This window comes from Cinclus cinclus, chromosome 8 (genome assembly GCF_963662255.1).
Source record: "Cinclus cinclus chromosome 8, bCinCin1.1, whole genome shotgun sequence".
Taxonomy (NCBI): domain Eukaryota; kingdom Metazoa; phylum Chordata; class Aves; order Passeriformes; family Cinclidae; genus Cinclus; species Cinclus cinclus.
Genome location: NC_085053.1, coordinates 25,164,155 through 25,180,666, shown reverse-complemented (window position 1 = coordinate 25,180,666; position 16,512 = coordinate 25,164,155). Strand labels below are relative to the sequence as shown.

At 38.0% G+C, this 16,512-nt stretch overlaps 1 protein-coding gene across 3 annotated transcripts in view; it reads right to left on the bottom strand.

Moving 5' to 3' along the window:
- ZFYVE9 (zinc finger FYVE-type containing 9) overlaps window positions 1-10,559 on the bottom strand; it is a 40,645-nt gene extending 30,086 nt beyond the window's left edge. For 2 of the 3 annotated variants that reach the window (XM_062497189.1, XM_062497191.1), the window contains exons 1-2: window positions 5,797-6,377; window positions 2,984-5,019 (exon numbers count right to left, since the gene is read on the bottom strand). In XM_062497189.1, coding sequence (XP_062353173.1) covers window positions 2,984-5,019; window positions 5,797-5,866 — 2,106 coding nt within the window. In that variant the 5' untranslated portion in view covers window positions 5,867-6,377. Of the gene's footprint in view, window positions 1-2,983; window positions 5,020-5,796; window positions 6,378-10,536 lie in introns of those variants that run through there. The other variant, XM_062497190.1, reaches the window with a different exon arrangement.
- Between the last annotated feature and the right edge of the window lie 5,953 nt (window positions 10,560-16,512).

Sequence of the window (16,512 nt, the reverse complement as noted above, 5' to 3'; positions counted from 1 at the left end):
AGAAAACAGAAGCAATGACAGAACATCCCCACCTCCTCTCTCAGGCTGCAACAGCCCTGAGCAGCAGTAATGCAGAGAAAGTAATCCAGCACAAATGACAAGTCAGACTTGTTATTAACAATCACCAAGTCATTATCTCAGTACATCATGCTATAAAAAAAAACAACAGAGCAGTGTCAAAGCAAGATTTTTATGTTACTAGGGTTTTCAGGTTCACTAGGAGCTGCTAAAGCATTCATTGCTAGGGGAATTGCTGATTTCTTTTTTTTTTAATTTTAGTGGAAAAATATAATTGTGATTGTCAATAAAAAAGATTGTATACCAAATTTCTGGCTTTTCTATCAAGAGTGATGATTTCATCTGGCAACAGAAAGTACATAAATACATAGCATATGATTTATGAATGTGTTCATACACATTCACTAGGCTCTTAATTTTAACCCAAAATTTACTGTAAGTGCATTACTATCTATCAATCCAAATGGTTCATATCATCCATTAACTTTGCAATTACTATTCTGAAATTAAAAACCCAGACTTCCCAGTTGCCACTCAACTATTTTTAAATGCAGTGTTTATTCCCAAATGAAACAGATACATTCACCCCTACTAAAATTATTTGTCATGATGCTAATAAAGCTTAAAAAGAAACTGTTGTGCTAAAGTTTGTGTTCAAAATATTTAATCCCATTACTTCCCCTAGAAACAAGTAACTGTAAGGGCTGAAGATGTTCTCTCCCCAGTTCTTTTAGTGAGATTCAGACATTTAACAGTGGAAACATCCCTGGGTTCAGTAGTTCCTTACACCACACATGGTCCAGAAGACTTGCTCTGGGGCTGGTGACCAGAAAGCAGGAGCAGACAGCTGAGAACTGGGATTTCTCAAGCCACTGCAGCCACATTCATCAGAGCTTGTCTGTCAAAGCTTTGGTCTCTCTCTGCCCAGAACTGTTACAGGAATTAAGTTGTAAAGCAATTTGCAGTAAGTGCAAAGTATTATTCGACTTCCACGGGTCCTTAGCATTTATTAATGAGTCTTTGATGCCACAGGTTTTGGCTGCACTTGTGCAAATTTGGCCCAGACAATCATTTGCTAACAAAAGCTTCTAAAAACAATCCAATCTAAGTCTACTGAGTCAGTTTGTCTACTGAGCAGAGGGATTTTTTTTATTTTATCCATTTCCCACATGTAATCAAAAAACCCCACTGGCACTGGTGGTTCTTCTCAAGTTTTGTCAGAAGAATATAAAAAGAAAAAAAACCAGAAACAAAAAACAAACAAAACAAAACCATAGAAACTTTTGGCCTTGTCCCATCATTGCATGTTCCATCCATTTACAGATACTTTAATTTTCTGCATTCATTTGTGCAATTCAGGGCTTTGCTTGTTACAGAGAAGCAATTAAATCCAGGCAATAAACTTGTTTAAAACACAAAAATAAGTAGAAAATTTTACTGCACATGAAAATTGAAGTCGTATTCGTTCAAGTAAAAAAGAATAATTACCTAAATAACAGTATAAGTTAACATATCAAAGCTAAAATCATGAACAATCCTTTAACTTCCACTTAGAGATTCTCCTTAACTGCCATGAGAAGAATGAGGCCCCTGATACAAACCAAAAGAACACTTTTGGTGAAGGCAGCCATGTGCTTTATGTGGTGCTGATTGATCACCTGTGGTTACTGGTTCCACATCAGGACTTCCACTGCAACCAAGCTGCAACAAGATGGGCAGAACCAACTGCAAGTCCTGGAGCAGTGCACAGGGAATGTCTGCTTAGCTTTTAAAAGTGTCCTGGGAAAGGCTGCTCAGCACGTCTCCAGTGAGAGACTGAGTGCAGTGCATTCTGCTTCCTAAAGGGACAAAAGGGACACGTGTTCCATCTCACAGGAGCAGGCCTGGGGATTCTGCTGGGCTGCTACCAGAACCAGCTGGCATAAGGGTTTGAGCTTTCCTTATAGATTTGCTTCTTTTAGGTCCTTTATCCACATCATTCTGCTCTCCCTGCACTCTTCTGGTAGCAAAAATTATCACTCATAGCAGCCAGGAGGTCTTTTAATCAACTTGAGAAAACTTTGAATGAGATCTAAATGAACCAAAGTTATTTTTATTCTAGTCCTCTTTGGTTTTAGTATTTCTTTTTACAATATTTATTAATATCTAGTTGACAAGAGTGTTAGTTTACTGCTTTGGAGTCATCATTCCTTTTTCCCTGAGTTCCTACCTATGTCACTGACATGTATTTCAGTAAAAGATATTTGGAAATCCTTTACAAGTTAATAATTTACAATAAACTCATCACATAAGAATTTGAGTTCACCTGGATAGCACATACATAAAATTTTAAAACACCCTCAACAACAAAGTATTTCTTACACAACAAAAAGTGATACAGAAATTATGCTTTAGTCGTCTTCATTATGACATTTCTCACCATGTGGACATATACCAGGTTACAGTTAACCACTTTTTTTTTTTCCCCTGGAGCAAATGTATGTTTAAAAACATGTTCATACTACTTAAAATAATGTCAGCAATATGAGAATAGTAGAGAAGATTGAGAAGAACTGAGTTGATCAGCCATGCAAACCAGCAGGAATGCCAGCAGTTCAGCAGCCCACTCCCAATGCAAAAGTTTGTTTCAGTAACTTTAATAGGATTATTGATGCAGTAATTTCTGTAAAGCAGTTTCCTGCACTTAGATATTTTATAAGAGTTCTGACAAACCTAAGGATGACAATCATTACGATCAACAAATAAAACTGCTCATTTAGACTAATAACAATTAGTTATTCTTTATTGGCATCCTAAATAGATCAGAGCTCAGAAATTCCCATTCTTGCTTCACTCAGACACTGCTTTTTAAGAAGAGATGTCACAAGAAACTATATCCAGCAGCTCAGCCAGCCCTCTGAAGCGATGTTGTGCAGTATCAGGGAAAAAAGGGTGCTTTGAACTTATTCACAAAATATGAACTTACCTTCCCACAGGCTCTGCAATGGTGCCTTCTTTTGGTGAATGTAAATCTGGCCTCACATTTCATACAGTTTGGTGCTTGAGAATCTGGAACCCACACAGGAGCCACCTCACCCAAAGTCGTAAAAGGCTTTCTGGCTGGAGCTCCAAACTGACCAGCTCTGAGATCATTATCTGGACTATCTGGGGCTACTGCAAGGCACGAACTATTAGAGACTCCAGATTCATACTCGTCCAAATATTCCCCATTAGAACCAGTACCAGAGGCATTTGAAGATGTTTCACCAGGAAACGTGTCTGCTGTATCCCCTAACTGTGTCTTACCAAAGACATTTTTGTTTTTACTATTACCTCCACAATTTGGGGGAATAACGTCATTTTGTAAGTGGTCCGACAATGGCTTCGGAATCTGCAGTTTCAGATTTGTGGGTTGCTTAGGTCTTGCACCACCAAAAGGAACACTGATATATTGCAGGTTAGTCACTGGTTTTGGTGAAGTTTGCCCTTGCATGGATGAAACCTGACTACAAAGATTATGCAAATAATTTTTCTTTATGTGGTCACCAGTGCTGCTTAAAATAAGACCACTCCCTTCTGTGGTCTCATTTCCTCTCTGTTCATAAACATTAGTGTAACATTCTGACTTGCTCTCCTCAATCTCCTTTTCCTCTGTTACCGAGTCTTCCTTGGAGGGTAAAGTCTTTGGGACATGAGCAACAACTGGGTTCTGCATTCCATAGGAATCACTACCATTAGACAGAGAGCTTGCTTCTGATGTAGTCATCACATCAGAGAGACTGGACCCTCCAAGCTCATCTGTACCAGACCCTTTTGAGTCTATGTCTGCCTCCAATACCCCATCTTCATCTTCTTTGCTATTCCCACATGCATCATCAGGCTGTTTGGTCTGCAAAAGTCTTTCATTCTCTCCTAGAGTTTGCTTATTATTCATATCATTCAACTTTGTCAGCTCCCAGTTAGTCATCTCCTGAGATTCAGGGTAACATTCTGCCATGCTGTGCAATTCTGTTGTGCCAAGATTTTTATCACATTCAATGACTTTGCTTTCAGTGGCACTAACATCCTCTGCAACACATTCCTTGTAATTGCCACTTCCAGCCATGTTAGGCTGACAGGTTTCAGTGAGCCCAGATAGCCTAGACTGCAACTGCTGGGCTGCTTCCTGTTCTACGATTAAGCTTCCACTACTGGAACCAGAAGAGTTTTTAGCTTCTAGACCTGTTCTCTGAGGAATGACTTTACTAGTGAAATTTTCAACTGAAGCACAATTTTCTTGCATTTTAGCAGTACCATCAACTGGTCTCTGTAAGAGAGTCACTGCATTGATCCCTGCAGTTGTAGCTTCTGAAAACAGCAAATCTTTACTCATATTAAAATCCTCCTTTAATTGAGAGGATGGGCATGCAGCGGTCAGGCTTTCAGAGTCATCTTCAGTGCACAGCCTGTTTATCTGCTTTTCTGTATCAATATCCTTTTCAGTGGATCCATTTACAGTAACACTAAACTGGTCACTCTGTCGGTTTTCGTTATCCAGTGTAAAGCTAATAGAGTCCACTAGGGACTGACTGTTGTAATTTGTACAATCCACCACATCACCACTTTGTAGTGTTCTTCTGTCACAGTTGTGCATGACTGCCACCACTAGTACATTTTTCTCCTCTGGCAAGCAAGCTGTACTTCCACATTTCTTTTCTCCTGCTTTCACAGAGTTACACTGATCATCCCGATTACCATTTCTTTTAATCAACTGATCATCTGCTGCTGCCTGGTCATCAATCCACATGACTGGGGTCTCTGGGCTTATGCTAAAATCCTTTCCATTAGCACAGTGATCCCCTCCTCCTGTTGGTGTAGTCACTGAGTGGGACAAGGAGAAAGACTTTAATCTCTGCTGATATTCATTAGGAGCTGTAGCTTCATTCAGGTTGGCCACAGTCGAGTTGAACGACAGGTGACGAGAAGGCGGATCTAGAATCTGATTCCACTTTGCACCCAGCAGAGTAGGTGAAACAGCGGCATCTGAAAAAGGGTTAAAACAAGAAAACTTACTGTTAAATTAAAGCTACAGGTTCTATTAATCCCGCTGTGTTAGTATGTCCCAAATAGAAATGCAGAAGTGTCCAAATATGGGCACAAAAATGAAGCTCACCTGCCATAACCAACATCCTTGGTCAACCATTAGTAGTGTAATTCCATAACGTTTCTGGAACTCAAGAAGTTTAGAGCTACTCCAACTAGTATCAGGATGAATTTGCAAAAGCATCTCTGAAGTATTGATTAATATATTTCAGACAGCTAAAAGTGCCTAGAAAGATTCTCATCCTCATAAAATGAACAGTTCAACTTCCTTGACAGCAAAGAATTACCAATTAGACTAAGCAAAAAATTTAGTGCTTTGAACATGATAACCTTCATTATATGATTTATGTGACCTAATAAAACATTTCTGCAAAAGAAGCTTAAAATAAGTTTTGCCTGATTTGTTTAAAATAAATTATTTAAATAATGCTACTGAGATTAAGCTTCACAAAACCTTTCATTAAAAGTGTATGACACATCTGCTATTAAACGAGTAAGAAATTTTACAAAAGTAAACAAGATGAATGGAAGCAGAAGAGAATGCTGCTAAGAAATGCTGAAGATATACCATGCAAAATTAACAGATGCTCTTTATAAATTCTGAGATTAATTTGCAACTCAAACCCACAAAGGGTATCACAGATCTTCCCCTCTTCTGTACTGCTCTCTGTGGGAGACATCTGATGTGCATCTACAATCCTGTTTGAAATAACTCACCTTCATTTTGCTCAAATTCATCTAAAACCTTATCGAGGTTATATGCCTCTGCTTGGAAATAGTTCTCCATTTGTCAGGGAACGACCACCAGATCCTTGTCTAAACCTGCCAGAGAACAAATTACAATCAGATGCTTAAACTTCAGTCAGCAGTGCTCCATTACATGTTGTCATGATCTAAGGGGAAAAGTCCTTTGTAAGTCAAATTTTACATACGTTACAGACATAAATCAAAAGTATTTTCCAGGAATAAAAATTATTTGTGTGCTTAAACTTGCTTCATTCAGATTAACAACCCTCCCAAACTTGCTTTGGATTTTATTACCTCCAGTCTCTCACATTAATGTGTCTGGCTATCAGGATCACCATAATGGCAAGACCAGAACTGCTGTGGCACCAGTCTAAAAAAAAAAAAAAACAGTCTAGAGATCCAGAAAGGCCAACTAAAATATCCAAAGACCTGACTTTCAGATCTGTGCTACCACCAATTAGTTCATGTGGCTTTGAACAAGGAGTTTAAACTCCCTGTGCTTCTGATTTTTTAATGTACAGTAGGCTAGCAGTACTCTGTCAGTCCTCATTTCCCTCGAGATGCTTCAAAGATTCATACTTGTAAAAGTTGTTAAGGGACTTAATGGCTGTTACTTGAATTGTGCTACCTCTTAAAATGTCTACTTTAATAATCCTTGTTTCCCTGAGAGGCAGCCACTGGAAACCTAGCAAAATACACAGAAGTAAATAGTCTCATCAAGAGATAACGCTCTCAGGCTAGAAAAGAAGATGACAAGAGAGAAATAAGAGGGGAAAAAAAGCTAAACCAAAGTCAAAAACCCAACCCCAAATCATTACATAACTATCTTCACATAATAAGTAATATTTTGCCCTAAGACCACTTACATGGACTCCTCACTTCCAAAGTCTTGTAGCAACAAGACACCCTGATTCATTTTTCCCTAACATTCACTACCAGCAGAGACATTTTCAGTGGGAAATGTGTGCCATAACCTATAAACCACAGAGAGACCTTGATTTGATTTGTTCTCTGAACATCATCCAAAACAGCCGTACTCTCTTCAGAGGGGCCTTCACTGTTGTGAAATAAGGCAATGGAGGAGAAAAGGGTAAGAACCTTGTTTTGCAGTATGAAGTAGTGTTAGGCCTGACAGCTCAATTAAAAACCTATTTTTTTCCACCAGAGATACAACACACTAGAGAAAGTTTTCTATTTAGAACAATACTTTACCATTATCCTCACAATATCCAGATTTGAGGAAAACAACAACCACCTTTACTTCCATTACTACAACATTTTGTATTTACAAATTATAAATATTTACAGTACAACAGTTTTGTATTTATTATGGGCAACAGCTGTAGTTAGGTTATTTATAGGAAAAGACTGCATTAAACTATCACAAAATGCAGAGTTCAAGTTTTCAAGGTCAACTTTAAATTTGATGCATGGTTGTTTAAAAGGTAACCATGATACAACAAATATATGCTATTTATTATAATTAGACTAAGGCATGTGTTAAAGATATACATAGAAGCCAGTTTTAAAGAAAATTCATCGAACAGTAACTTAGAAATGCAAGAAGCATTAACAGAAAAAAGACCATTTGCAAAATAATTCCAAGATAAACTAGACTAGTCATCTGACATACTCCTAGATTTGTCCTCTGTTTTGGGATTATAGATTAACTCCTTCTGCAAGGAAAACAGATGATTTTCCATATAATTTGCTGTGCACAGATGCACAGACCATAGCATAAGCAATGGAAAAGCTGCCCACCTTGAACACCAGCTGCATTTCAGGAGTCTCAAAAAGTAGGACTGTTTTGTACAAAATACCAGGTGATTTAACATCCAATTAAAATGTATTTAATTTACATTATAATGATAACATTGATCCTAGCAAACAATTGATAAAGACATTAATAATTATTCCTAGGCAAAGTCCTGCTACTAAGGTCAATGATACAAAGAGTATTTGTCAGTGAGGCATTGCAAGACTGAAAAATGTCATAAAAAATTTTTGTGCTCATGAGTTCCAGCTGAAGAGAAAAAAAGACCTTTTATATCACTATTGTTATTTCACTCACTGATGTACCAGGATATATGGAGAACCTTTTATTTTTAAATTCAGTCACAAAGCTGACAGCCACTTTAAATGAGATCTCATTGTCTGTTGCAGTAGGTATTTCTCAGAAAAGGTCAGCTGCAAATCTTCAGGTCTAACATCTAAAGTTATTATTATTATTATTATTATTATTATTATTATTATTATTATTATTATTATTATTATATAAAAGAACACAACAGCCACCCAAGCTTTTCTGGAAGTTTCGGCCAAGGGCAAAAAACACTGCCAAATCCACAGAAGTCCTTAATGTCCTCTCCTCTGTCTGACAGTAAAGGAGGATGAGAACTCATGTTCCTAGCAGATCTATCAGCAAGGCTTCCTGATTGTCAGCAACTCACATATTTGCCAGTTGAAGATCTAATGCTTCAACTCTCCATAGCCAGCAACTCAAGATCAAAATAGAAAATAAAATGTTCTAACACAGCATGCTGTAATAATTGAGTGGCTGTTTTCCCTGTGGTTTAGAATTTAATTTTATTTGGAATATTTTTATTAAATGCCCAAACTAAATAAAAAGCATATTCCTTTACAGGTCTCTTGAAACTTTTGACTGCATCTCACATGTACCACTATAGAAGTTTGGAAGACTTTTAGAACTACTCTAATCCCAATGTTCCTCTTAGTACAAAGGCTGGCATAGCATTTTTTAAAAGATCCTTAATAGTTGTGAAACTCTGTAGTATTGCTCAAATATCCTGAGTCATGGCATGGAGAGAAGCTGATGAGCAAACACACAACACTTAGACTCTGGAAAAAAGAGAATAAAAACACGAACAAATCAGAAAGAAGTTTCAGTGGTAATTTTAGCTGTATGCCACCAAAAAGATACTTCCTAAATTACTATATAATGGGATGAACAATATGAAGGAGAGGATCTTGTGCCACTGCAAGGAAAAGGAAGCATAAGCCACCAATGAAAAAGAAACAGGAGATGTTTTCTTCAAAAATACAGTCCTCCATGCAAAGATTTGGCAGAAAAGACTAATTATAAAATTTTACATTTTATTTAACTCTGTATACAACAAAGATTCATACAATGGTTACTATCCACTGATATATAAGTCAGAACTCAAGATCACTTGCTACCCATTGCAGAGTCATCTTCTGTCTTTCAGGGCAAAGAGCTAATTAAAACATGCAGCCTGTCAAATCAGATTATTTTCAAGCTCCTGTTGGATCACAGATCATGCATAGTTCAGGAAGCGTGTTTTACTTATCAATTTTTTCTTAACAACAGTATGGGCTTATCATCATCTTCATTTCTGTAACTTAGGAACTTGAATTCCATGAAGTTTACATGCTTTACTCTCCCTTGATGTCTAAATTTAAAGATGCACGTACCAGAAATGTGTGTGCCATATCTACCCAGAATTACTACCCTTGTCATCACAGTATTCAGATATAACACAAACTTCAGTTGCATAGTGGGGAAGAGGAGACAGAAAAACCTTCCTTAAAATTAGGTGTTATTCTGAACAAGCTCAGCCTTGGAGACTGCCTCTCAAAAGAGAGCTCAGATATCCCACATGCCAGCTTGCTCCTGGGAAATGGACTGTACAAGAGACTTGTATTATACCTGCAAAGTAGCCAGACTCGTATTTGTGTTGGGCTCTATGATAAGGGATTATGTAACCCATGATCTTCTGCACTGCACATCCTAAATTATCTTTGGGATGCTTTTGCCACGGGGAACTGACAGCCTTTAGTCTTTCAAATTGTCTCTAACAGTGGATGATCAGCTCACAATCACATTAAAACATTGTAATAAAAAATGCACTAAAAGGAAGTAATACTGACATTCAACTACTGGCCTCACCGCAAAGACCTAAAAACCAGAGAATATGTAAAGAACCAGAATAGGATCTCAGGATTTTCTGTCATGCTGTCCTGTGGAGACAACTCTTTCAATATCAAACTGTGAACCCACATGTATCAGAAATCTCTTACTGAACAAAATGCTCAAATAGTTTATTATAGTCCTCCCAAAAAACATCCACAAAAAGCTCCTAAGATGGAAGCCACAAAGGGCATGATCGAACTGAAACCAAATATTGCTCATTCATCCTGATAAAACTCACATATTCAGAAAATGTCATTTTCCCACAGCATGACAGCACAGAAGTACAGATCAACTGGACAGACTGATTTATTAGATCCAGGGCTCCTGAAGACTCCCTTGAACCCCAACAAACAATGGTCAAGTGCTCATCTTGTTCCAGCTCCCTTTGGCGATCTGTGTCTTACCGGTCCCTGTAAGTCAGGCACCTCAGCTGTAATGAACACTTTGTTCAGAGTTGAGCAATAGCTTTATTTAGAACTGATGAGATCTGGCTACAGCACAGACTGAGAAAGAAAGACTTTTCCCGCCTTCCCCCTCTCCCAAACAAAATAAGACACAATCTTTGCTTTAAAATGGGGCAATTACTCTCAGTTAAAAACAAAACAACAAATTGCTAAAAATATTCCGTCATCATCTATACAGAAGATCCATCCATATACAAAGGTGTATATCGATAAATACATATCTGTAAGAATACATAAACATTTCAGGTGCAGAACTCTGAATCATTATATTCTAAAGCAGAACTTGCCTCTTACCTTTTTCTTACACATATGTTAAGAAACAAATGATCCTGTGCCTTCTCATGATGACTGCAGCACGACCAGCCAGTTCTGCTGAATCAGGGTCTTCTATTTGATCCTAGAAAGAAAATTCAAACATGTGTTTTATGACTGGTAATTGTGCCACAAACCATGTTCTTTTCAACATACGACTGCATCTAGCACAGGCATATCTGGCAAATGCTGCAAGCTTCAGATAATTTGGATTACATCTGCAGCTTTAAATTCAGGGATGTGTGTGCACTATGCCACTACTGGTCTCCAACAGTGGTGAAAAATGTTGCTAATAAAAACCACATTGCTACCTACCTGTTATTATTCTTCATTTAACTGTAAACCCTCAGCATAATGCAGCAACTACAACTGTCCTTGTATTCCTGATGACCTTGACTGTAACACTTTATAAAACTAGCCTCTGAAATAAATTATATTATACTACAATAAGCCTTCCAAAAATAAAGAGCTAGTAGCTTTGATAGTCAACAAAAATTCACAGCCCTCTGAATTCTGTAAACTGTATTCATCAGCTTCCCACTGATTTTGTTACAGCTAAACAAGTGGTTTTGTCTTCAAATTATTCCCCCTACAATCTTAGGCTCCCTTCGTTTTCTGAAGGCTTCATCTCACAAAACCCACAATGGCACCAACCTTCAGAAGCAGGGAGGACCCAAGAGAAAAAAAAAAGTCATCAGAAGAAACTTCTGTTCTTCAATCCACAGCATTTCTATAGGTCAGGTGCTCATTTTCCTAACAGCCAACATAGCTCAAAAATCCAATACAGCCATGGGCAGAGAACAAAGAAACTATTTTATGACAAACAGTGCAACAAGAAAAGGAATGAGAAATGTTAAATTCATTTTTTAAGGTTTGCTAGCACTGACAGTTTGACCCGTTAGGTAGTTGAAATATTAATTAATACTCTGACGAAGCTGCAACATATGTTAGAAAAAAAATCTTCAAGCTCCACCAAAATTAACAGTGCTAAAAAAACACCCCAGGTTCTCCATGCATGAAAGCAATATTCAGTGTTACACTAATTTTTTTTCCCAGGGTTGTTTATTATTCTTTTCAGAAATAAGCTACAGCAATAATTCCAGGAAACAAATGAACTGAACAGTAGCACTCTGACTCGCACTGTTTCCAAACTCAGAATCCCACAGCTTTGGATGCCAGCAGAACTGTTCCTGTATGCAAGTAAAATTTCTGATGCTATGTGTATTTCTACCTCTATAAATGAAAATGAATTTTGGTTATCTTGGGAAACAGTAGATATTATCTTATTACAACATTCTTCAGATAGGCATCCCATGCATGCAAATACAGAAGTGGAAGAAATGTAATTCCACTGAAAGGCTTCAGAATAAGCCTTTTCAATGGGATGTGAAGTACATGTGGCAGTGGGGAAGGTTTTCTGTACTACCACCATGTCCCCTCCCAGGCTGTAGTGCAGGAAAACGATTCCGTTTTCATTACCCCTTTGAAAAGACAGATCAATTAATGACAATTCTGTCTGTGATTTATGGCAAGGCCTGTCAGCTGCATCACGAACATCACATGAACCAGTCATACATTAACCACAAAGTTCAACCTTCCCTGATCAGAAATGGATCAGCCCTAGCAACCCACAGCTGAAACGAGCAGCGCTGACACCCGTGCTCTAAGCCAGCAAACCTTCTAGGCAAGCAATGTTCAGGGCAACAGAACAGCTTTATTATTCATTGTTTTTATTCTGCTCCTCTTTCCTTATTCCATTCTTCCCAGGTAATGACTTTTTTATGCGTAACCACTCAACAGAGAAGAACACAGATCCAATCAATTGCTGCCAGTCTCCAAAGTAAGCTTTGAAGAGATATTACCTGGAGGTCCTGGAGCTTTTTGTTTACAGTTCAACATTTACTCTCAGCAGCCATTTCCCCTTACAAAGATCAATGCAAAAATCAAAGCATGCTTGCAGATATGAATGTAGTATATTTTAACAAAAAGTTAAAAAAAAAGTAAATTATAACATTTGGGTTTAATGAAAAAAAATGAACAAGTTGGCAACAGAGCCAAATTCTTTTTTCAGTAAGAATTTAATGTAGGAGAAGTATATTTAAATGAAAATTGAGGACAAAAGGAATAATTGCAAATAAGAGCCAAGAATACTCACAGCAACATATAACCTAGTGATTATTAGGTTTTCTCTGAATCCCACACACTGCTAAAAGAGGGATCCATCACACTTGTAAAAAATACATACATTTCTACCTGAAAATTATGGGCCCACTGAGACCTAAGATCACTGCAAATTTAGGAGGCCCAATGTCCCTGCTGTCCCAGTTTGCTACTTGGAGCATTTCTGTTCCTCATCTCTTCTGCTGGTGGTTGGCAGAACTCCTCTGTCTCCTGCCCTAGAGTGGTGTCACTCAGGTGCAGCTTTGGTTGTACCCTACATGTCTGATTTCCCTCAGGAGCTCCAAGAAGGCGACTACCAATTACTGCAAAAGCAAAACAGAAATTGAAGAGAAATTTGACAAGCAGAGACGTGCCCAGAATAAAGAAAGAATGAAGAACAGAAGAAAAGAAATCTAAAAATACAAAATTAGAAATATCTTCCACACAAAAGAATGTAAAAAAATGTTTACAACATTAATCTGAACCAGCAGAAACTGGAATAGCCTATAATAAATGGAAAGAGACTGAAAAAGAAGCAATTTTGATACTATGGCAAAAAATGCAAAAAATGCTCAAACATGAGAAGATGCTAAAAAATGCTTCCATCTACTGGCAAAGATCCAACTCTTAACTACACTACAGATCCTCTATAATGTGCTACCAGTGAGAAGATGTCTTTGAGTAGGCAGGGAGACATTTGCAGCCATTTTAAGGCATTTCATTATTGCTGGATTAGTTGAACTAGGCATTATCTTAAATGCAAATCCAAATTTCAACACTGGTATCTTCACTTCCTACCTTGTCTACACTCTGGAAGTATCAGATGGGAGATTCAGAGACTACAGACAGGGAATGTGTTCAGGCCCCAACTCTGCAAGAAAATAGAAACTACAACAAGAAATACCATAGCAGGGGGTTACATTAACAGGAAATCAGTGTACTTAAAGGGGGAGACAGGTGGAAAGTTTCAGGACACACATCAGAAATGTAAAATTAATTATTTTATCTGATCAAGCAATCTGGAAGCTAAACCTTCACAAATGAAAAAGAGGGTTCTTCACTCAAAAATAATGCTTGGAATAATGGTGGCTTACCACATGCCCAACAATTTTGTCCCCAGACATGGAATTCTTTCTACCTAGCACATGCCAAATGAAGGGAAGTGCAGGCATTACAAAGTGTTTGTGACACAGCAGTAGCAATAACTGTCACACACCTGAAAATGCCTGCAATGGCAAGGATTTCAGATTAGGCTCCAAATTAAGCATTCCAAAATTAAGTGTTCTATTAATAAATTAAAGTAGTAGTCATTCAGTGCAACCAGGGGAAAAAAAGTTTTCAAAATTCTAAGTTATTAAAGGAAACTCAGCAAATGACAACAGATTTTTTTTAAATGCATGGTCTATACCACAGTTCCGATTAGAAAAATCCAATTAAAACTCACCACAAATCCATTTATTGAGAAATACTAAATACAGCAGCAAAAATGAAACGTAACAAATACAAAGAAGTTATGGTTACTGCTAATCCTTTCCCTGCACCAAAAGCTCAAGATGACCAAGCACCCTTCAGCTTTACTTTCCATAATTTGCTACTGCGCAATGTAAATGCACCGAAGAGCAGGATGGGCCATGGTAGACTACTTCTGTGTAGCACAACACTTTGTACCAGCTCACTGCCATGAATGCTGACAAAAGATAAATTACTGCAACTGACCAAACAGAGGTGGACAATGCTTAAAGCAGAACAGTCTCTCTAATTATTTCACCAATATTTGCATCTTTCCCCTTGACTCTCCCCCATGCCATTTTAAAGCCATTATTTCCACTCTTGTCTCCAGCCAAGTTTCCATAAGGAGACATTCACACATGCCTGAGCAGTAGTAAGGCAGTCAAAAGAGCAGCAACTTCAAAGCAGCATTATAGGAAGTATCACAGCCAAAAGTAACGGGAGACAAGACAAACTACAGCAGCATTATCAACCTTTGTGCTCCAGAAAATAAAAGCAGCTCAACTGAAAAGGACACCTGCTTTATAACCATTTACAGTAGAAATAAAATTCCACTTCCTACCCTTTTTTTACAATTTCAAGGAGAAAGCAATTGATTTGTTTTCCTGACACAACCCCCAGCCTTGCCAAGCAGCCTCAGCTCGCTGCAGAGGCTGGGCCTCAGCACCTGGAGACAGGAACCAGCTCCTGCTTATGTAACTGCTTTTGATGCCTGGAAAAGGATCCATCCCTGCCCTGGGGAAGAACAAATAGATAGGTTTACACCGCAGTGCTGCCTTCCACGCAAGTTTTTCCAGAGGAATACAGCTGGAAAAAAATAAAAAAGAGAAAAATCCTTTCCTGAGCTTACTCATATGCTCATAGAAGTCACTTCAAAATGTGCTAGTTTATGCATCTAATGTTTTATAACACTTTGTTTCATGCAACTTCCAATTTTAAAATACTGTAAAGCAGAAAAAGCTAATGCACAGTGCATTAAACATAAATTTAATACGAAATCATGTATTTTAATTTGTGCATAGGTTCCAAGTAATGTTATCAATGTAACAACATAGGTTTTTTTTCAATTAATCCATTTAACATACTGATCTGAAGCTGTTATTTATCTTCATTCAAATACAAACTAAACATATAGAACAAGTAGATTTATGGAATGTTTTTCATGTTTCAGTATTTGAGAAGGTTCTGACTCTGATGTTTAAAACATCTGAAAAATAAAATTATTTAAAGCTGCACATTCTATTTCAGAGTGGATTAATCCTAATAATTTATTAATTTTTCTTATTTCCAATGTAGGGTAGAAACAAGAATGAAACCCAAACAGACTCAACATTGTTTCAGATCTTTCTTAGATTTGGGCAATAAGGGAAGAACTGATTGAAGTCCCCTAGAATCTCTAATCAAAAACTTACAACTCCTAAGGAATTGTCATTTTCATAAAGCTCACGAAGGGCTGACACAAGTGCCTGACACGCAGAAGTGCCAGTGAGCAAAAGCTAATAACAAAACCCAGAACTGCCACACAGTCAGAATGGGACAGATCAAAAGGACAACGGGCAAGAAGGGAAACTGCTTTGCTGCCATTTACAGCCCATCAATTCCGAGTTGTACCCATCAGGGAGAGAAGCTGCTGGAAGCAACATAGTTTATACATTCAGCTGCTCTTTAGAGAACGGACCATCCAAAGAGGCAAAAACTCTGAAAGACTGCTGGAGAGCAGTCAGGCAGCTACTAACACCACCTTCATCAACAGGCTCTCTTTCCAGCACTCCTCTGGTCATCTCTGCTCATCTGATACCTGTGTCACACAATAGTGTTCTAAATTCTGACATAACTTTTAAAGAAATATCATAGACACCAAACAGTTACTATTTCTCAAATCTTATGTTACGTAAAACTGGATTACCATACCTCCCTGAAATAAATACAGACTTCTATCTCATACTCTCTTCTCCCTGAAATTACCTCTAAGTAGGTGACTTAACTCCCATTTTGTGTAGACCTTTATATTGGTATTCACACCAAACACATTATAAAACACTGCTGTCAAGAGTAGCAAAGCTCCCTGCCACGTTTGTGATCATGACCTAAACATCACTGCTGATGCCCACAGTGCATTATATCTTAAGTCATCTGTAGCTAGTAACTCACTGGATACAACTCAACAATCCATGGCAACAGTGGGTACTGAAACAGCCATTTGTGAGCCCGCATCTCACTTGTGCTGAGGGCCATTACCATGCTTGTAACAGTGCTGAAGGGACTGAGCTCTAACCACCAGAAGCAGGC